Consider the following 23,198-nt stretch of genomic DNA (forward strand, 5'->3'; position numbering starts at 1 on the left):
TCAATAGAATAATCCATATAGAACTCGTTCAGAGTATGTCATCAAGAGGCTAAGATTGTAATATCAGTCATCGCTCATCCTTCATCCTCGAATGGAAAAATACGACACTGGCGCCACCGGCGAAAATCTTATGTTATCTATTTATCTATTTATATATGGTTATTTATCTAAAAATGTAAAATTCGCTTTGTGGATTGAGAATCAAAAGAATATCCACATAACGTATACCTTATCCCTTGCTAGAATTATCATTAAAAGAGTCATCTTATGGAATAATCAAGTTGGTACGATTGATCGTAGCAACGTAATTACGCCAGCAGACAAGGTACGGGTACCTTTCAATTTTCAAAAGAATATTTCGTCGAGATGCTCTTGGCAGCAAGTGAGTGAAGTAGCGCAGACGATGACAGTCGAATAGTAGAGTCAGTAGTGGCAGTGGAGGATCCTGGGCATCCGAGAGAATAAATTGGACTGTAGGCGTTCGGGTATCTTCGGATTTTCCTACGCGCCAACTCGGCCGCCATCGGTTCGTCAGTCTCTCACACGAGTACAAATAGCGAGGGAGGCCACGTTCGTGATCACTAGCACAGGCGCCGTGAACGAACGTCGGGGCTCGGTCACTAGGTCCTCCTGAATACTCTCCCTGTTCGATTCCCGTTCCCGTTGAATAACGACGCTCTCCGCTTTTGCATCACAGAGACGCTCGTCGTACGGTCGACGCGAATTTATACGGTGCGGTGGGATTAATTGACTTGAAAAACTGTAGGCTGTTATGCGACCGTTACGATTTGAATATTTGAACGGTTGACGTGTTCGATTCAATTTTTGTGCTTGCCTTTTTACATTCTGTACCGATCCTTACATATATATACTATTATATATACATATATGTTTGTTATCACCCTTGTGCCTGGACAAATCCTGTACGTGAGAATGTGGTTATTTAACGGCGTGTGTAATTGAATTTATGATATTTATTTTATGGATTTTTGATGATTAATTTCAGTACGATTAGCCTAGTGTTTCTATGGGTTTGTTTGATTGATATGTGTTACTAGGATTGATATTGATACTATTTGATGTTGGTTATTATTTTTTAACTACCATTGGCCACTGGACTGAGCATTTATTGTATACATTATTCCGTTTAAGGTAATTACAAACTTTATGAAAATTATAATACGCTGCCGTGTCTGAGTATTTTATGCAATTTTTACGGGTCTCTCAGTTGCTGTTCTAGATGGTTTTATAATTTTTTAATGAGGGACTGATCGTATGAAAATTATGCAGGTTTTTGATGACATCGTGTATCTATATTTTCATTTGTCAATGAGTCGTGCATTTCTTAAGGAAAAGCGATATCTTACTATGAAAGTACGGAAACCGTAGAAACCGCAGTAAATGTCGAAAACCACAATTGTCATACTATTACAATACATAACCACGACACATCTGTCGTATGTTAAAAGGAACAATGCTGCCACAAGGAATTTGACATAAAGACGATATTGAGATAAATGTATGAAGATTGAAAAAGACAAAAATATTGAGAAGTAGGAATCTCTAGGATTAGTCGGAATGAAATTGTGTAAATCAGAAAACCATAATTCGTGCAGTAACCGTTAATACCGTTGACTAATCTACTTAGTCGGGAGTCGCGGAATTACAGGAAACTTCAGAAGGATCAAAAGGAATAGCTAAGTGATAATTTGAATTTTCACAGCTTTTAACTTCATGGAAATGATCGTGAATGAAAAGTGTAGGTAAGCTGAAAAAAAATATGCATACAAAGAAATCTAGTAAAAGACATAGCAAGAAGGAAATAAAGGGAAGGAATTGTCTGGACAATATAAGTTCAAAAAATGGGAGGTAAAATTGAACAAAAGGAAAATACGAATAAAATCCATATATCCATCTCTTGTAAGACAAAAAGAAGGGGAAAAAACAGTAAGAAAAAAAAGGTTTATCCCCAGGGATTTTCCATGACTACAGTTATCTACAGGTACACATATCCATCCTAGTAATTTCATTCTCGCCAAGAAAGTGGCCAATCGTAATTTCGTTCCTCGATTACATCGTAATCCCCTCTCGAGAACTTCAATTTCTTCCTACAGGATAGTCCAGGTCTTGCGCTACCAATTTCTCTTCTTCTCCTTGATCTTGGTTAGTCGTACTTCCTCCATCTCCATTTTTTCATTCCGCCAATTTCAGTTCATAGATTAAAAAAGAAAAGAATTTCATTCGTCCCAAGTATCGTGCCCATCTTGCTCTCAATTTTTCTCTCATTTTTCTTCTGGCAATTCGCTGATTGTGATGTCACCTTTATGTCTGAGCAGAATAGACAGAAGGTGACTGGTAATAAGAGAGGGAGAGAAAGGAGAGAAGAAAGGCCTGGAGGATCAGGCAGTGACTGGAGTGGTATAAAATGAAAAATGATTCCTACGGACAATACGTGAGCTCGTTCCTGCCATTGTGTCAGGAGGGATTTCCAGCGATTACCCATTCTGCAGGGTTTCCCGTACTCGTTCATTCGTTCGATCAGGTGAGTCCTCTTTTATGTACTAAAATCAGTCCTTAATGTTTTTTAATCCTTTTTTTTTTTAACTATTTCTTTCCTTTTGTTGCCCCCTCACGCGATACCTTCGTATTAATCTACAATTCTATATCGAAGGTGTAAAGCAGCTGAAAACACGTACTTTATATATATATATATATGGTGTATGACGTATTTTCTGTTTAATTGTAAATTCCTATTATGACTTCAGTGGTTCATTAAAAATGAAAAAGCAATCCGCAGGATGGGTAATTGGAAAAGGTTATTATACTGGCAATTTCACCGAGCATCAAGTATATATAAATGTATGTACGTACGCGTATACCATCTGTATACAAAGGATCCAGATACGTACAGGGTCATTCAAAAATATTGTATCACGTGAAGTTGGTGCTACTACAGAAATCAAATGGACGTGGCTAACTTCAGTCGGTGCAATCTCCTGGCTAACCCTGTATGTAAAGTACATATGTACTTATGGGATACGAACACAAGAGCCGTTACATGCACGAAGTGAAGATTCAACCGTAGTTAGTCATGGCATGTTGTTCTCGTAAATTACGAGTCATAAATTACGTTACTTCATATTGCAGTAACAACGTCAGATTAAACTTCCTTATACAGGGTGGCCGAAACGCGCTCATCCTTTTTATCGATTGACGTAGTGACGGGTTGCAAAACATGAGAATTCATGGTCATTGAAAAGTATATAGAAAGGACGAATATTTATGTTTTGGAAAAAATACAAAATGAAGTATTAAAAACCAAAGAATTCATAGATATTATCGTTTCGGAATTGGTAGCCCTGATTTTTTCTTTCGTAACGGGTCTCCTGAGGCCGCTTCAGACGATACCCCAGGAGAGTCCTTTTGCCCTTTCAGGGCTTTTTGAGAGGTCTTGAGGGTGGCGTGAAGGGGGGTATGTTGTGGGCGAAGGCCACTTCCGGGGGTGGTATACTTATTTATTGGAGGATTTGCACGTTCCCCTCATTTCTGCGGGTAGAAACTACCCCCTCCTCTATCCTTTTAGCTGATCTCCCTCATCTCCTTGGCTGGTTCATCGTGTGTTAACGTTTTACGGCCGTGACGCGACTATTCACGCTACGCCGGAAATTGTAAACATGCCAGAGGATACCCAGAGAATGGCGCAACTTTGGTATAAGGGTGCGAATTTTTAACTATACAAGGGATGAAAAAAAAAATAGAAAAACAGGAAATTAAGAATTCGTAGTAAATATGAAAGAGCATTTTAGGTCAAAAATGCCCGGATGTTATTTTCACGTAATTATAAAGGAGACGGAAGTCGATGGAAACCAAGATGGCGTTGGGTGTATTCCTAATTAGAATAGGGTCAACTCTTGACCCTGTATGGTTTAGGGTATTTGAATAATATTCAGCAAAGTTCACTAGGGGCTGTCGAGTGTTTATAATTTTTGAAAATTCTTAAGCAAACAGTACGAGGTTCTTGTCGCGTTATAAATTGGTACTTCGTATCCTCGTAGTATGTAGCGTTGATTCAAGACTGACCTGTTGATTCGAATTTGTTTTAAAAATCGCTTGGATTGTATCCAAAATAAAATGATACAAAAAAATAGGGACATAACAAGTGTGTCAAATTTTTCTGGCCGCGATCCTCACCTCGCGTTTTAAGCTTTTGTCAGAGCGATTTTACAGAGACTGGGCAGCAGGCACGTAGTGCTGCTACCCGTTAAAAAAAAAAGTTCCCGTTTCCATTGGCGCGACACAATGAGACACCAGCTCGCTCGTCGCTGGAGCTCCGTGAATTTCGAAGCTTAAGAAGGAATATTTTGAAGTTTAAGGAAAAACAAATTCGAGGGAGTGCTCCCGGTACTTATAATTGAGAAAAAGTACTGGAAGTCGCGACTGTATCTTTTTTTATAATACTTTTGTCTTTTATTTTAACCTCTTGCACCAACCTTAAAATCTCGGACACGGTACAGTACATTAATGGGTACAGGATAGGTGGCTCCACCTGTGAAAAAAGTTGATAAACAAAATCATCGGTTTATTTTGAAACGCTAAAAAGTGATTTAAAAATTAAGCAGAAAAGCAAAGAAAGAAACAAATTAAAGAAACGAACGAGCGAGTAAACTATATTGGCGAAAGAAACATAGCGCGAAGCGACGCGTCCAAGAAAAGCTAAGAGAAATGGCGGCGAGAATAAAATGAAAAATAAAAAAGACAAATATTCGTCCAATAGAAAAGTTCCAAGTCGGTTTCAGTCTTGGATCTCCAATACCACTTACAGTGTACGGTAGCGTATATAGAAGTGGAACAAAAGGATAAAGTCATTGTTAAGACCCCGTAACAGCCGTGGGCAATATAAACAAAAAATTTGGATTTTTTTTAGTTCAACAAAAAAATAACTAACTAAATATCGCAAAATATCCGTAGAACGTATTTTACATTTTATTCAACCTAATTGTCTATTGTCATTACTGTGTACGGATAGCACCCCATTTATTGAATTGGATCATCAGTCGCCTATATCTTTAATTAATTTTTATGATCTAACCCAACTACTTCCTCGATATTTTATTTATATGAAAAATGTCTATCAAAACCGATAGTCGTGACAGCGACCTTAAGCCACACACGAAATCCCATCATTGGAATGGCGGGGGTCTTCGTCGAATGCAAAACTGGTAGAAATGCATAGGGGGTGGGCTGGGAAGAGGGGTTGGAGGGGGGTACCGGCAGGGTGCATAGTACGAATGCAGATTTCCTCATGCCTGGGGAATTCCTGGAAGCAACAGTGCTACGCGTGAATGACTTCGTATTTTTTCTTTGTCTTTTCTTTTATGTTATGCCACCACCTCTCGCAATATATTTGTACCTTTTCTATCGTGAAATATTCTCGAATCTATAGGGAGACTATCGATTTGAGTGCAGCGCCGGTAGACCATTTGGGATTCGCGAGCTTAATTTCGCAACCGAAAATAATTCAATAAATTCACTTCTCGATAACTTGGAAATGGCTGAATGGATTTTGGTCCGCGAGGTTTTAAAATGTTAAGAAAAAAAAAACGTGCAACATTTTCTTATACCAACAGAAAATGTTTCATTGAAAAAAAAATATGTAACATGCTGTATCTCGGAATCAAATGAATATTAAAAAAAAATCATTTTGATAGAAAGTCGATCCCCTTAAAACCATACAACTTTTGTCTGAAACTTTTTCCCGTATCTCCATTAGTAACTGAGATAATCGAGGTATGCACTTTCGGTTAGACACCCTGTATACGTAAGTCTACGTGGTATGGAAGAACGAAGTATACAGATATATATTGTACACGGGATGTGTTTTGGATCTCATTATAAATTGCAGCAAGTCTACAGTGTGCTCGTTAACTTGCGTGAATTCGACAGAGAATGAACTTTCAGAGTACCTCGTTCCATTATTAAAAAAAAAAAATCGTGAAGAGACCAGATGTTTAAACAATGAAATAAAACATGCGTTGTAATAATTTCAGATAATTCGTGAGTGCCGTGAATATTATTAAATACCCTGAAAAACAAAAATGCAAATAAAAAATATTATCGGGTAATTCAGATATTTCATATGGTGCAACAGTTATAGCCATTCAATGTTGCACGGACTGCAGTAAATTCGCGAAAGGGTACCACCCATGATTTACAGAATCGTTATCTACGTCCTCGTCTTACTCGTGTAAATCCCGATGGGTTCGTCTCTCTCGCACTCGCATCGGGTATAGGAAATATAAAAAATCCAATGAAAACTTCTCTTTTTCGTACTCGAATAATAATTTGAATTAGCCTCAATCGCGAATACAATTGCGCCTGACTGAATTGCTCATAAATATATGAAAATTGCCTGTACACTCGGACTACAAAGTATTGCTAAAAGGATGATCGATCGAAGCGATGAAGTGACAGCTGTCAAATTTGACAGTTGCATACAAAACAACATACATCCTTACGCACTTAAAGGCAGGACAATGGCCCAGTGAAAGTTTAACTTTTTCAGTGACATTTAGAATCGTCTCTCGAGAGGGTTGCTTGGCTCAAACAAAATGGTGGAAAAAGAAAAAAAAAAAGAAGAGGTTCTCTGACCTCTCTGTAAACCAAGTTAATAAGTCCGTTGAAGACGTAACAAGTACGTCCGTAAACAGGGCTGTTGCTCTTTCAAAACAAACAGATCATTTTTGGTACGTGGAGCCTGTTTTGCTTACTGGGATATTACCCTCGTGAAATTAATTCTTCTTTATTATTTTCCTTTGCCCCTCGTTGTCCGTTCTACGCCACTGGTGCCATAATCCCTCGGAAGAGGGCACCACTGTCGCTTGGCTTCTTCGAATAAATTATTAGCATCTGTTTTTTTGAGTAAAAAAAATATTCCCATACTGTAAAGACTTGCAGTAATTTCTATACATATATACCAGATTCCCTGTCTCTCTTGGCTCCTATTCTAAATCAATCGGAAGTGCACTCTGCCGGAAGTGCACTCCCTGTACGATAAGACTTAACAAGAAGAATGATAAGACCAGAGAATTCTTATCGCCGGACTGTCAGGCACACTGGAGGACCCATTGATACCATATGAATAGGTTCCCTCACGTTATTAAGCGAATGAAATAAAGTATGCCAGGTCCGTTGCTCAGCGTGAAATGCCGCAGTGTGTGCCATTGGCGAAGGATCCGGAATGGGCCTTAGAGTCCCAGCACGTAGAGGGACGTTGCCGAGGGGGCCTAACGAAGAAGGGTCTGAAAGAAGGAAAAACTCGGCAGTCACTCGTAGGCTGCGCCTTGGTAACTGCGTATATACTAACCAGAGCTGTTATGGGTCGTTTCACAAGGACATGTGCCCTTTCGGAGGCTGAAAATCTTTCAGGCCCAAATGGGTCCACGAGTCCCCCCGGTTCTTGTTCTCAGTCGGAATGCAACGTCCAGCTGGGACGCATCATGTGCAACAGTGCAGCTATACAGTTTCCTGTAAGATAGAAAGAGAGAAGAGAGAAAAAATTGTCATAAGAGACTGTAAAGCGGTATGGAGTGGAGAAGATTTTTTGGTGAGTTCAGTAGTGCTTTATGTAAGAAAGAGAGAGAGAGAGAGAGAGAGAGAGAGAGAGAGAGAGAAAGAATGTTAAATGGATAAAGATAAAATGTGATGCAATTAATATCTTGTACGCACCCCGTATATACTGTTGCACGTGTGTACCGTATGTATTATATACATTTGTATGGCATTCGGTCATAACGTTATATCACGTTAAATCGATTTTCATGGGGTATACCCCCTTCATGGTAATGTCCTTAACGATTTTACTCCCGCTCGACTAACGATTTTAATTTGCTCCAGTAACGTCATTTTCTCTTCCATCTACCTGTACACGTGTCCCGTTACGGAGACGTTGATAAAATCGTCGGCGAATTTTATTGTTGCGATGGTCGCTTCAAGCTGCTGAAATAGATGCGGATAAAGAATACGGGCGAGGTGAAAGAGAAAAAAAAATAGAAAAAAAAGGAAAATAAGAAAGAACCACCAGAAAGCAAACAACGAATTGGAAAAAGCTGTAAAGAGAGAAATGGTCGGAGTGCGACGGAAGTCGGTAAGAATTTACGACCGGTCGAGATACTCGCCACGTGGAGAAGGAATAACTGTGGGAAGAGAAATAAAAGGTTGGGAAGGAAAAAGAGAAGAAGAGGAAGTTCTTGCACGTGCGCAATTACGAGTGCTTACGTAAATTTATACGGAGGCTGGAGGAGGGGGGAGGGTGGTTCGAATAACCCAATCACGTGTAACAATAATGGGGTTGAAATAATAAAGTCGTATTGACGATACAGGCTATGGAATTATTAATGCCTTTATAAAGGGAAAAATTTTTCTTTTTTTTACCTCCGGAAACGCTCGACATTTAGAATGTAAATTGACTCTGGACGTATATTCCAATTTTCATCAGTATGCTCCTGAACGTATTAAACGTGTTTTTCTCGAGTGAAAACATCCCGTGGGCGTGCTACTGGATAACGAACGAAGTTCTTACCGGCGAGGGCACTTCGCCCACACCGAGTCTGGCATGAGGGCAGAATGTTCATATCTCCAGTGCGGAATGTCTACTAGGTTAGATCACCTGGCTAATGTATTATATAGAGATAGTGGGTGTACGATGAGGTTAGGTCGGAACGGCTGAGACTCTTCTACGTCGGCACGTGCTCCCTTGTTCCTCTCTCTGTCTCTCTTTGAACCCCTTGATCATTTCAGGATTCTCTCCATTAAAATCGTCCCACCGGAACTGGCTAGCCTGTTTGAATTCCAGAACGCTGCTTTGTCCTCCTACCCGTCGTGCTCCGGCCACCAAAGAGAATCCATAAATGTATAACGACCGTTGGCAATGAAATCCTTCCATTAATTCTCCCATATTTATATGGCTAATCGAGAAGACCCAGGAGGCAGTTACGTGCACGTGAATTGACTCGAAGCCTCTTCTTCGGGTGGAAGTTCGGTATAGATGGATTTGTTTGGAGATTTTGCGAATTTTGCCTAAAAGGTCAAGAGATAAGGAAGAAGGTTATTCGAAAGGGAGAACAATTCTTTTCTTTGTTCTTGTAGGCATCAATGGACATTTTTTCTGCGGGGCTACCTTGGACAATGGGGTCTTGTTCTTGGTATGGACAATACTGCGGACCCTTTTTTTTTTCGTTTTTAACCTTGTACAACGGGCCTTGACCATCTTTGCCATTAGGTATGGCTTTTCATCGCCATTATCACGTTTACTGTATTCAACCTTAGACGTCATAATAGGGCTGGGCTTTTTTGTATAATGAGGTGGAGCATCATGGGGTGGTACGGCGTCGTCGAGGCTTCTGTCGTTTGAGACTGGAAAAATAATGGTGGAAGAGAGAATGGGAGAATGGGGGCAACAGGTAGATAGACAAGGAGGAGTAGAGAAGAACAGGGAATAATGAGTCTGCTAATGGATGACATTTATACCCACTGGAAATTTTGTTCTTTTAATACAAGAGATCGAGGACTTTGGTGCGGTGGGTGCAATTTGGCACAATTGCAATTGCAGTTGCACGAGTCACGTTGCACTAGAAGCTGAAAGGGAATGGATGAAGGAATTTTTGTTAACGATGAAAATATTTTATCAGTTCGTTAATCGCGCTTGTAATTTTTTTCCCCAGTGCTTTATGAATTTTGAAATTTGGTAATGTGGGAGAAAAAGGAAAATGGAAGGCGTCCTTTTGTTGGTGCTGGATAAAAGTTAATAACGCTTTAAATTGTAAAGAAGTACGGTTGATCGTTTGAAGAGCTATGACATTTTTTTTCGATTGACCTGGTATTTCGAAAATTCAATATTGCCATGGAATTTTCGATATGCCCAACTATGCAGGTATTAATCTTAGAGGCTGTTTCCGTGCTGAGGGACGTTAATACAAATTTAATTTGACATTAGGCGTATACTAATTGCCCTTGCCAAGTGACAAGTACTGCATAACCATTACAAAAAATTTAATTTTTTTTCCACAAATTTTTATATATCCTTTACCTGTTGGCAATAACATAATTTAAGACCAAATTTTTTCACAAGATTTTCACTTGAAAAACTCTCATGGTACTCAGCCTACAAGAAGGCTAAGGAACCTCTCACCTTTAAGGACAGGCTAATTGCGATTTAGTGAGGTAGAAGTAGAGTCGAGGAAGGATGCGTAGCCAAGTACGATATAAGTTAGAGAGAGGAGGACGGGATGATAGTGAAAAATGAAAGGAGAGCGTAAAATATAAATAATGGAAAAAAAAAGAAAAAGAGATATTCGAGAAAGCGAAGGAAATCGAAGCGAAGGAAGGATGAGATCGGTTATGACGCGACTACAGGTCTCTTCGGCATCGACAGAAATTCCACTCGTCGTCGAAGGTGGATGAAGGAAGGTAGTCAGAGACTCGTAGGTAGGCGGTAGGAAGTCGCTTATATAGAAACGTCGTAGTGGGCCCTCGCCGGTAATCAATACTCTTTGCCGTCATCCCTCTTCTCTCCTACTTTCGCTCACTCTCCGACTCTGAGTCACTCTCCGGTCTGGAAAGCCCCGAGTCGCTGCTCAAGAGAAAATTGGATATTAATTTCTATATTTTTTTTTACAAAATTTTTTAATCATAGTCAATACATTTTTTTCAGACTTATACACACATATGTATGGATATAATATAGTTGACGTTATACGTATGCGGTATTACTCCTTTGACTTATACATTTTGTACGCAGCACTCTGTACTAGGTATACGTAGAAGGGAATCGAAGATTTTAATAAAGATTACGGTGAAGATCGATCAATTATTTCTCGTTCTTGGAAATCTATTTCCGTGACCGGTATAACCGATGTAATGGATGAATAATTCTTGCTGATGGAGGTTCGAACGTAAGGGTGAATTTTTCAGTGGTACATCGACTATTTATTGCCGGTATTGCTGTAGCCGTCGATTTTTATGGAGGTTATGGGTTGTGCTTTCTAGGAATATTTTTCTGTGATAGGAGAAAAAAGAAAAGGGGCAGTCGAGAAAATTAGTAAATTAATGGAAATTTATACTACGCGAACTATTCGCAGGATCATTCTCGCCAATCGTGCACTCGGTGCTTCGATTAAAACGGTAATAATCGCTTCCAATAATTATCCTGATTTTCGACTTAACGAGCTTAACGAGAACCGAACGAACCACTTTGGGAAGCTCGTTAACGACCCTTTAAGTACTTAAAAAGTAGAGACTCTTTGGCTCCCGTTTGTTTGTCGTTGTAATCATTTATTTAGTAGGGAGACGCAACGCGAATCCATCCAGCCCTAATCAAATTTTAATTGCCAAAATCGTCTAAGAAATTTTTCATACACCGTCAATATCATGCGTCATTTTTTTACTTGACTAATTTTCAACGACGTAACGTGTCACGAGTACATACGGGGTGTAAAGAAAAAATTTAATTTCATTCCCGGGACATATTTTCTTTTCTCTCCCACACGAACAAGCCTGGAAAAAGGTCATCGAGACTGATGAAGTGTCTCCTTGGGTCGAACCTTAAGGATAATCCGTAAGTGAAATCCACGAAAGCTCCTGACGAAAAGTGTGTGTGTGTGTGTGTGTGTGAGAGAGAGAGAGAGAAAGAGAAGAATATAAAAGAAAAGAACATTCCAGCTACGACACTAGTAGCAGAGTGAAATCCAGCATATTTCACATATTCAGACAGCATAATAATATAAAAGAAAAATAAATAAGGAATACAATCTAAAATACATCTGAAGACACTGAAACCTTTCCCACGGGGAAAAAAAATGCTCAAGTCGAACGAAAAAGTGATGTCATATATTAACGAAAGAGAAAGAAACTCTAAACAGTCACGTGATGACGTAAATTGCGTAAAGGAAAAAAAAAGACGTAATAGGTATGGTTTATTGCTATTTAAAAAATATTTTTCTTATACCAGCCCCGGACTATAGTCTCCGTCGGTAAGGCAGATCGAGGAAAAATAAATATGAGACATTATGAGAACAAGGAAAGAATAAAAGGAAAAAAAGGAGATTCACACTTCATAAGACCCAAAGAGTTATTTCAGAATTGGAGGAGAGCGCATAAAAAAATATATATCCCATAAAAATAACATAGACAATGTATGCTGGGGTCTGGTAGTAGCCCTTACCTCAAATAAACAGATATTCACTTTCATAACAGTGCTATAACACGGCCTGTCACTTGTGACGAGCAAACTCATTAGACTGAGTATCCTCTGCTTGATGAAGATAGACACGCTGTATTGGCGTCAAATGAAAATACATAAACGCACGTACGAGATACGCTACCAATAATACTACACCGTGCAAACAGTGTACTCATTGTATTTTTAAAAACGATAAGCTGTATCGAAGTTGGGAATTATTAGTCCCATAAGTACGTCACGCATACTCTGCATTTACAATAGTTCACACTGTACTATACATATACATAGGGATACGGTTAGGAGCTTATGAAATTTACTAATACAGCTTAGGTTGTTGGTAAAGTCCGAAATTCCTTATTACTGATTACAGATTTAATTGCAGATTAGGTAGTACGGTACTTTTGGAATGTAAATTTCTGAGATTGATACCGTCTGAGTACGAATATGAATTATTGCTGTGGCACCTATGCTTTTTAATATAAATTATGTAAAAATGTATGTGTATATTATAGTGCTCAGTGGAAAATAGTACTATTTGAGTTTCGAAGCATCAGCCGGTGAGCATGAAGATGGCTCTTGTCGTGCTCGTTGTCTTTGCTGTGAAGGTCGTGGCAGCATCTCAGCAGAGTGAGTCTGACGTTTCTGTAACGTAAAGATATACGGTTCAATGGTGGATTAGGAACTCATGGTACGATTGAACTATGACCTCTGTGTTTTAGAGTTTCCGTGTCGAACGGAATCAAGATTCCGGCCAAGGCTTCAGGATCTGGGGGATATAAATCTCGAAAAATGTGGACACGGGAGATTTCCGACAAGTAGGCTAATAAATAATTCAAGGATGAAAGATGGATAACGACACGAGTTAACCGGTGAGGGTAAAACAAGGAAGAATTTATGTTATTTAATCTGGGATCGATATTTGCGTAATATCATGTAACGGTACGGAGAGAAGAAAAAAATGTATACGAAGTAGAAAGAAAATAAATTATTTATACTTATATCGCGTACGATACTTAATGGAAAAATATTATTGAAAATCGCTCGAAACTCACGGGGCTTTAGCCGTTTCATTTAAAAACAAGTAATGGCCGCCCTGGGCACGTATTCAATTTATGGAACAAAGCGCGCCTCTTAGCGGCGGAGCGAAGAACGAAAAAAAAGATAGTTCGAGAAAATATTATAAAGATAATACAGCAGAGGTGAGAGGAAGCAAGCGAAGACAAAGATAAAGATAAATATACAGGATATAAGCGTTAGACTTGGCAGTGACAACTCTGCGAAACATGGCTGCCGTCTCTTTTGATTCCTCCCGCAGGCGGGCCAACTTAAATAAAGAGCTGAATGTCTCTCCGCGGTTCCTTTGAAATGTCACGAGTTGCGACAAAAGCTTTCGGCTCGATGCTTTTTCAGAGGAAAACTGCCGAGCGGCATCCATCCGTTAAACAGGTTCGTTTGCCTACGTCAGAAATGGAAGGGAGCGAAGGGGGAATGCCGGAAGAGGGAGCTTACTTCCGCTTTAGGGAGAAAAACACCGAGAGATAAATTCATGAAGAATTCACGTCAGCCTGTGGCTTATCTGGGATTATTTGATTTTTGGGGAGTCCCCTTCTTCTTTGGCCACCATTTCAGAGCTTCTCATAATTAAAGGTCCAACAATCCCTCACGAGTGCCTGGGTACTGTCATTAATTGAACGGCAAATTGCACTATGATAAGTTCAAGAGGGAAGATTAATGCTTTATGAGGATTTTTATGAAGAAATTGGAAAACACCAAATTTTACCTATCACATACGGCATATGCATGAACGAGGAACGAGGCCTGGTACACGTCTCTAAAATTTCTCCTGCTCTTTAGCTGACTGAGAATTTCATACTCTGGAGATTATACGAAGTGTGTTTGATCTATAGCCGGATTTACAAGAGAAACGAGACCACGTGTTACTTATATGTTGGATATTTCGTCTGCCTGCAAAGGGAAAAATGCATAGTGAAAAAAAGCGTACATAGAAAATCCGCATGTCCGGTGGCGATTCATTAGTCAGCGTGTACACACCAGTGAGATGGATATTAGGCAAAGTAGCAATGTTGCTGGAAAGTGTACAGAAATGGGGACGATAATGATAAATATTACAAGCACTATGTGGTGTGGTACACCAAACTCATAGCAAATTAATTAACATCCGTTCGTTTCAAATGACCGGATACTATATGCATTATATATCTACATATACAAGTACTAAAGTCAGTGTGGTTGAACCCTAACGAAATACATATGTAACTACTAACCGATTATACGTGATTGTTACCACGAATTCCAGACGCAATGGAATTCTAATGCTTGCGATTCCAAGAGATTTTCCAAACAATTCTCCATGTTCTGCTACATCATGTAGTTCCGCTTGACGCTTTGCATATATACGTCAGTTGTACAGAGTGATGTCTTAATGATGGTCATAGGACATACAGGCAGACCTGGAGTGAACTTAGGCAGGAAATTATCGACTTCCTTGATCCAGGTACATTCTGGTTAGCTCAAGAGATTTTGGGTGAATGTAGAAGTGGATTAATAGGAATTCCAATGTAGAATAGTTGAATTTGTGCCTAAAAGTTTATATTTAAATTTCAGTACTGATTGTGAGTTAAATAAAATAGAAATCTTCTACATTCATACATACACCTCCGATGTGTCCAATGAACACAGCCTTTTACAATTTTCACAGAGGCCTGTCCGTGCCAGGGAAATCCAATAATTCGTTACCAGTGCCCATCCACTGACTTGGAAATTGTTCTACCTGCCAATGACCTTGAATTATATTAGGGTTGATGGATACCACTCTGGGTATTCATCTAGCTGGCTTATGCGCAAGTCTTATGATCAGCTGAACTCAACTTTTTTTGAGAACGTTTTTCAAGCTGGAGGTAGTGAAGCTAGGGCAACTAAGAGATAAAATCATAATAATAATTAGTACCACGTTACTCGACGTAACCTTAATTTTGATATAATTTTAAATCGCGTGCTTATCATCTGATTGTACGTTTCACTGTGGTAAAGTGAATGAGAATAAAAAATTTGAAAATTCTACCACTGTCTGTATACTGCATCTATTGTACAGGAAGTTCATTCTCTGCTACAATTCTAGGTACAACTGAGCTCAATATCATTATTAATATCGATTGGTGCTATTTTAGGAATGGCTGATAAATAGATCAATCGGATATAGATTTAATCATTTTTTCTTTTCTTTCTTCAGGAGGGCGATGGTGCACCTCCCTTAGCGTGGATATGGTAACGATGAGCTCCGAAAAGTCGGCGTGCCGGCGCAAGCCGGCGGAGAACAATGGCTCGAAGGCAGGGGCTGAACAGCCAGGCGGTCGAGGTCGGATCGACGTGCCGTATCATCGCCAAGAATCGGTCGATCAGCCTGCAAACGCCACCACGACAGCTTCGTGTGCTGAGGATACACCAAACTACCTCGTCTACAAGAAGGTGGGTTACTGAAAAGTATATTCCACGTAGATGGGTATTCTTCATCATTGGAATAAATAATGGATACTAATGGTTAATTCATCAAGATGGTTACCTTTTTTAAATCCTTTATGGTGGAAAAGCTGATTTTTAAAAAATAAAGATACAACTTATGTATGAATATCACATGAAGCATATTTTACTGTTTTTCCATCTTCTTCATCCTCCATGACTGTACCTTTACTTGCAAAACTTCCGATGCAAGTCAATGTGTTTCTTGTATTTCTATGTTGGAGTATTCTGGATAAGATTTATAATAAGTTACTATTTTGACTAACAAGGTAAATTTGCTTTTAAGTGCTGTTGTTACTATAACTTTTATGGCTTTTATTGCTGATCTTCCAATTTTCTCAGGCTTCTATTTCTTTTTCTTAATACTTCAACCTAATGGGAATTGCTATCATTTCACGATGAAAGCCAGTTTGACCCTTGGCCGACATTTTTCCAGAATCTTACTCGCTCACTCTCGATGCCCTTTTATAGTGTCAGGTTACGCCGGAAGCTAAGATCGATTGCTACGGAAGCTTCCTAGTTCGTTACTCCTCGGAGTCTACCAAACGAATTAGGAATGTCAAGACGAAGCTGCGGCCATTTCTCATTAGATAGTTAATTGAACCGCGTCAACGGGTTCCTGGTAGCAGGAATAGAACAGTCCTTCTCAGATTCTTGTGAATTTTGCCTTTTTGATTTATGTCGATGTTGCCTTTTCTTAACGTTTCCTTGCAGGAAATCGACGAACGGCATGCCAGAGAGGCATTTTGAAAGTTTAGTTCCACGATTTACACGTGGAGACTAATGCGTGTTCACGTGTACTTGGCACCGCATATCGATCGGTATTGTGACGAACGCATTTCGTTTTACGAATCGTTTCTCTTTGACTCCGAAAGTACTCTCAGGTCTTCATCTGTACTTGGTACCAGCAGTTTCCAATCCATAAATTACGTACAGTGCCATTGAGACTCCTAACAAAAGAAATTTTGTTTTTGTTTTGTTTTGATTTTAAAAAATTTGTATACCATGAGTTTTATTTAATTTTATTTGACTTTTAGTTACCTTAAAATATTAACTGTCGTATATTATAAGCTTTTCACTTTTTTGCAGATGGAATCAATAGTGGAAAAGATGTTGGATGAAGTTACAGGTGTTCCAGTGAAGACTGTTAAAAGTTTCATGACAAAAATCCCTTCGGTCTTTACAGGTGATTATCTAAGTTTAATTGCTGATTTTAAGATGTCGTCAAGTATATTGTAATTCATATAAATATCATTTTCCAGGGACCGATCTCATTTCTTGGATGATGAAGAATATGGATATCGAAGACCAAGGTACTATTATGGTACTATATGGGTCTACCATACTATATATGGTAGACCCTATAAAATATTGATATAATGATCAATGATAATTATATTTAATGAATTTTACAACAGAGGCTCTTCACGTGGCGCATTTAATGGCGGCACACGGATACTTCTTCCCAATAGACGACCACTGCCTCACAGTCAAGAATGACAACACGTTCTACAGATTTCAAACGCCCTACTTTTGGCCATCTAACTGCTGGGAGCCTGAGAACACTGATTATGGTACTAAAAAAAAAGAGAGAGATAACATTCCAAGTAAAAAACCGTAACTTAAAAAAAACCAACATGCAAACGAAAAATGTTGTTCCCATACCTTGAATTTTTCTATACGCAGCCGTGTATTTATGCAAGAGAACAATGCAGAACAAAACACGCCTGGAGCTGGCGGATTACGAGGCAGAGAATTTGGCACGGTTGCAGAAGATGTTCTCCAGGAAGTGGGAGTTCATCTTCATGCAGGCGGAGGCGCAGAGTAAGGTTGACAAGAAGAGGGACAAACTTGAAAGAAAAGTTCTTGACAGCCAAGAAAGAGCCTTCTGGGACGTGCATAGACCAATGGTAAATATTATTTTATTTGGACCAGTAGAACATGCTGCCATGTGTTCCGTGGTTTAATGGTACTTCTTTTTTTATCTTTTTATAGCCAGGCTGCGTTAACACTACCGAGATGGACATTAAGAAAGCCTGCAGGAGCCATAAGCCCGTTGTCAAAGGCAGTAAACATTTGCAGCTGGGTGTCGCAGGTGGAAGAATCTCACCCACTCATACGGATTCTGATTTGCCGTCGCCATTGGAATCCTTGCAGAAGGAAATTTCCCTTCTGAAACAGAGACTCGACAGACGTAATATTAAACTGTCCAAAGTCGCAGAAGCGTATGTATAATTTTACTAAGACTTCTCACTGGCATTAATTTGAAACATTAATTTCCACATAATTTATTCTTTCCTTCTTAGGCTTATTGGATACTTCGAGCAATACGCAGAATACGATCCCTTTATCACACAACCAGAATTCACGAATCCATGGATATCAGACAATCCTGAGATGTGGGAGCAGGAGAAACTAGCGTGAGTATCCTATGGGAATAGAAAAAAGATTGAGAATATATTCGGTATATATTCCTGAGTTAATATATCTTTGATATTCATGCAGGAAGGAGATTTCAGCAAGAAGAGTAAAGAGATGGGCGTTCAGTCTCCAGGAATTATTACAAGATCCAATTGGGAGGGAACAATTTATACGTTTCTTGGATAAAGAATTCAGTGGTGAAAATCTGAAGTGAGTAATCCTGAAGAAGAGATGCGGGTATCTTGAAAATAAAATTATATCTTACATACAATGTATATTTATCTCGTCAAAGATTTTGGGAAGCTGTGCAGGAGTTAAAGACATTACCTCAGCGTGACGTACAGGCGAAGGTTGAGGAAATCTGGAACGAGTACCTGGGCGCTGATGCAAGTTGTCCGATAAATGTGGATTCGCAATCCTTTGAGATGACCAAGAGAAATCTTGAGAAGCCAGATCGCTGGAGTTTCGACATAGCAGCTGTAAGAGATATTTAATTTAAATTAAAAGACAAAATTCTATTTCAATTATCAACTGCAGATTATTATTGAACGAACCTTGTTTCAGGCTCATGTATATCATCTGATGAAAAGTGACAGCTACTCACGTTACTTGCGATCCGAGATGTACAAGGATTTTTTGAATGGCTCCAAGAAGAAGGTACAGTCGATTAAATTACGTCAGTCTTATAACTTTCCCACGTAGCTGATTTCCGTTACCTTCTCCTTCTGTTTCAGACATCAGTGAAGGGGATACGCTCCATTGTTTCATTTACGGGACGAAAAGATCCCGCGGGCTCTTAATTGATTGGACCCCCTCAACTCCCCGTCCAGTTATTTTTCGCGTCATTTACATTAATCGAGTGGCCAGACGGGCTTATCTTATCTGACGAATCGCGCGTCCCTTCGTTGTTTCTTGTATACAAACCGAAGGGTCCAAAATCAAAATGAATGGTAATAACACAGATAAATAAAAAATAAATTATGCATGCTATTGGGTATCATCGGATAAAAGTAGAGTCGAGGAATGCTTTGATTGATACTCGAAAGAACGAATAATATTTTTATTCAATAATAATGAAAGGTTTCGACAAATTTTATTAAACATTTTTTTCTATTTTTCTCATTTCAGAATATCCGGTCTGGGATCGTTCTTCACGATCGCGGAGCGAATCGTCCACCAATCGTCTACATCGTTGCGATTGGCGCTTTGCGTAAGTTCCAAATGAGGAAATTAAGGAAGAAAAAAGAACATAATTTGTACGTTCAAAATACGTCTGAGGACGGTGATGTTTTTAGTCATTGTGTGTTCTCTCGGTTGGCTACATAAGGAATACGAGAACTATACTGGATTTTTTATATCAAGAGAAAAATTGATCGGTTGAAGACTTTTCGAAAAATCGACCATTTTTTCTTCCGTTAATAATACCTATTTTTTCTTGCTGTATCTTACACAATACCATACTATCAACGCATGAGAAAACTTAAAGTGCAAATTGAACAATCTACAATTAATCGATAATCGAATTAATCGATTTCGATTATCATTACATACTTTAATCTCGTAGATTATTTGCGAATCGGCGCGAGTGCGTTTAGTAAACATATATACATTAATATATATATACTTTACGAAGAGACTATACGAACTGACTACGCTAAGACGTCACCAAATCAAAAATCAAGAATTTTCATAACTCACCGTACGAGCTCGACGAAGATTCACGTCCTAAACAATAAGATTGTACATGCTTGACAAAATGGGCCGAACGAGTAGAACCGTTGGCCTTTTTTGGCAAAAAATCGACCGGTGCCATTTCCATGTGAAAAAGGTGAAAAGATAAAAAAAAACCAAAAGTAACAATCATTTCCAAAATGCTGATAAAAATCAACAACAAATCAGTGTGCCAATTGCCATTCGAAGAAACATATTTACTTATTGACTTAAATATATACTACTAATAACAGCAGCAACAACAAAAACAAAACCCGCGATATATATAGACATATTCCCTATGTAGCTCAACTAGTAAAAAAAAATTCACATATGAACGTGTGTACATAAAAATAAATAGCATAATAATAATTCATTGCATATAACATTAGGAAGATTGCAAGGGGACTTGCCAAGACAATTAGCAAATCTCTTGATTAGAAACCAAGGAAAGGAAGAAAGAAAGAAAACAATGATGATTCTACAATGGACGAGTACTGTGATTGTGGGCCAAACGAGAACAATGGAATCGTGAGAATTTCATTACCATGGCGAATCTTATGGTAAAAATTGAATTATTCTAACGGACAATGACAATATATTTAATTGTCCTCTTCAATTTCTATAGACGCTAATGTTGTCACAATATTCGTCCATAGTTCGGGCCACATGGACAACACACGTGTATGAAAAGTCTAGCAAATAGGACACAGTCTTTCCCGGGTGGCTCGAACGACACATTATTAAAGTCTCGAGTAAGAGAAGTGATTATAAAAAAAAAATACAGAGAAAAGACAAAAAAATAAAGATAACTCACAAGTAATTCGATGAAAATCGATAGACAAAAAAAATAAGAGAATTAATAGTTGGCCAAGGGAGTACTTACTATACAAGTATAGTTGTGATAGTTGCTGACTAGATGAATCGCGGTTGTAAAATAGGCTGTATAGTTAGAGAGTCGTTTAGTGGCTGTAACAGAAGAAACAAGTGTTATGTATCATAACGGTGTAAATACAGGTGTGGCACATCATAACAACTTTTTCTTTAAGAAAAACATGAGTGAGAATAACGGCTATCACGAGATTGATAACGATGATAATGATGATGCGCTATAAACTGTATATTTGTAATCGTACCTTAGCCTAGCAAGTTTATGATAAGAGGTGAAGGGGTACGAAAGGATCTCAAGTGAATAATAGAGTGAAGAAAATGTGAAGATAAGCGTGAAGAGAGAAAAAGAGAGCGGAGGAAGATGAAAGAAAAATAAAAACAAACATCGCTACTCGTGTTCACGTGCTGTGTGTGAACTCTTCGCAATAATTATCGGTTGTAAAACGATTGCCTGTCGTGAATTGATAATTAAATAACATTTGTCAATGCGAATTGATTACTATACACAACAATACTCGCTAATTAATAATTTATACAGTAAGGACGACGATGTCTATTATTCATGAAACAGTGAAATTACATGTCACACGTATTTCAGAAAATGAAACATAAGCAGAACCGTATTTAATGAATCATTGTAACGTGCCCGGATAAACAAATTTTTAATTGATATTGTTAATTAACTAAATACTTTGTTTTCTTTTTTTTGTCATTGATGATTCTGTTGTCGACAGCACCTTGTACTGTCACTTTGTGAGAACTCTTTGCTAGAAAGTATGAAAATGATAATCAAGAGATAAGCAAAGTATTATTGTCCATTGTTTTGACGATCAGCGTGTTTTTGAAATCTGTGGAATTGAACGCTTGCCACTAAACAAAAACAACAATATATGAAAATACTATATATACGGGTCTTTAATGATTTTATATTATAAAAGAATTTGTGTAAGATGTATTGTTTACACTACACGATAAGCTTTACTAAGGGATATTGATGATTTAAAGAGAATATGACAATGGATACTCTTGGTATTAGTCGTTGGGATTTGTAGATGAATTTTGAGTGATGATGATAGTGATTAGAGGTCAAAGGTGGAAGCAAGGGCTGGCAACATCTAATCCTTGGTATTAGTAGTGCTAGTGACACTGTCATCACTTTTATAATTCTGTCAATGAGCTGTCATCAATCGCGCAACAATTTCAATTGCAAGAAAATTACTGGTTAAATAATTCACAAATATTTATAAAATCGAGCATAATTGAAGTTGAACATTGTTCTGACCTTTAGATTGTAACAAAGAGTCAAGAATAATCATTGAGAAAGATAGTCCATATATCCTGGATTCGAGGCGATGGTGATGACAATGATAATGAATAATAGTAATTATTATGAAGAGTAATCGTTGACAATCGCGTGTACGATGTGCGCGCGCACCACCGGGAGAGATATTAACGAGAAATAAATTTAAGGTATTACTACGGTAAACTCAAAATCGCGTAATCGAGCTGAAATTTGTTTTACGTCTAATTTGTATAGCAGTACATCTCTCTACAAATTTTTAACACGATTCACTCATCAGTTTCCGAGTATTTCCGAGTTAATGTCAGGACTTGTAACACGTATTCCCTATACCTGGCCAATAAAACGCGCATGGTTTTTTTTATTGCATTTGACTCGTCCGCGTAATTCCGAAGAAAAACTAGTATGTGGCAAAGGAAAAAATTAGGAATTTTTTAGATTTTTAGTCAGAACTTTTTACTCATAGGATTTATTGATAGACATGAAAGAAGTTCGATATTTATTACGAAATCTCTCGTACGACGGCTAGACAAAAGAGCGTTACGGCAACATTGAGTTTGAGACTGCATTCGGTGTATATACGTATACACTACTACATCCAATGTACATTAGTGTGTGCCTATCGATGCAGGGATGGGCGTGGGTGAGTGAACTGTACCAGTTCAAAAGTTGACGCTGGATTGTTCAAATCTTACATTGAAACTTTTGTTATTTTTCGGTCCGTAGTAATACCTTAAAAGGGAAATAAAGGAGTACGATTGCATGCAGAATTAAAAAAAATCAAAGATATACTTACTTCAAAGTTCATCTGTACTGGACGTAAGAGTTTGTTTCTTCAGAATCCCAAACGCGAGTTCCTTACTTATTATCATTATCATTAAAAAAAAAAAACTCGATCCAATTTCACACAAAGCCGAATTGGACGCTGTTGATGATAGATATAAATAGAAATTGAAGTACTAATGAAAATGAAAAGAAAGAGTGAAATTACTCACGTAGATTTATTAAAATAGTCAGCTGATAAATGTGTACGTCACTCACGATTCACAAGAGACAAAATTCTCAGAGGCTTTGTGACTTTATATATTAGTAGAAATATGAGGA

The 23,198-nt window shown here is 38.4% G+C and overlaps 1 protein-coding gene and 3 long non-coding RNA genes across 10 annotated transcripts; 1 reads left to right on the forward strand and 3 right to left on the reverse strand.

Annotated features, from left to right (window-relative positions):
* Positions 1–582: 582 nt before the first annotated feature.
* LOC107266269 (regulator of G-protein signaling 7) lies at positions 583–21,417 on the forward strand. Of its 7 annotated transcripts, XM_025083561.1 has the most exons (15): positions 634–1,152; positions 1,724–1,763; positions 2,337–2,542; positions 15,486–15,721; positions 16,862–16,958; positions 17,035–17,085; positions 17,191–17,346; positions 17,459–17,682; positions 17,768–17,997; positions 18,079–18,192; positions 18,278–18,403; positions 18,486–18,672; positions 18,758–18,850; positions 18,928–19,143; positions 19,322–21,417. In XM_025083561.1, exons 4-14 carry the CDS (start codon positions 15,518–15,520, stop codon positions 18,991–18,993), a joined length of 1,548 nt encoding a protein of 515 aa, XP_024939329.1. In that variant the 5' UTR covers positions 634–1,152; positions 1,724–1,763; positions 2,337–2,542; positions 15,486–15,517; the 3' UTR covers positions 18,994–19,143; positions 19,322–21,417. The 7 variants fall into 7 exon arrangements, with proteins under 7 accessions (XP_024939327.1, XP_024939329.1, XP_024939328.1 ...); XM_025083559.1 differs by lacking the exon at positions 1,724–1,763 and having other exon boundaries at positions 583–732; XM_025083560.1 differs by having other exon boundaries at positions 634–1,763.
* On the reverse strand, positions 12,398–15,292 carry LOC107266278. The gene is made up of 4 exons (XR_001537394.2): positions 14,910–15,292; positions 14,521–14,835; positions 14,016–14,200; positions 12,398–12,877 (listed from the first exon to the last, which is right to left on the reverse strand). It is a non-coding gene; the product is annotated as an uncharacterized LOC107266278 (long non-coding RNA).
* LOC107266279 lies at positions 15,625–17,858 on the reverse strand. The gene is made up of 4 exons (XR_001537395.2): positions 17,438–17,858; positions 16,814–17,349; positions 15,816–16,722; positions 15,625–15,729 (listed from the first exon to the last, which is right to left on the reverse strand). It is a non-coding gene; the product is annotated as an uncharacterized LOC107266279 (long non-coding RNA).
* LOC112494147 lies at positions 17,989–18,934 on the reverse strand. The gene is made up of 3 exons (XR_003059323.1): positions 18,798–18,934; positions 18,521–18,670; positions 17,989–18,201 (listed from the first exon to the last, which is right to left on the reverse strand). It is a non-coding gene; the product is annotated as an uncharacterized LOC112494147 (long non-coding RNA).
* Positions 21,418–23,198: the final 1,781 nt, after the last annotated feature.

The sequence above is a fragment of the Cephus cinctus genome, unplaced genomic scaffold (genome assembly GCF_000341935.2).
Source record: "Cephus cinctus unplaced genomic scaffold, Ccin1 Ccin1_scaffold0307, whole genome shotgun sequence".
NCBI lineage: Eukaryota > Metazoa > Arthropoda > Insecta > Hymenoptera > Cephidae > Cephus > Cephus cinctus.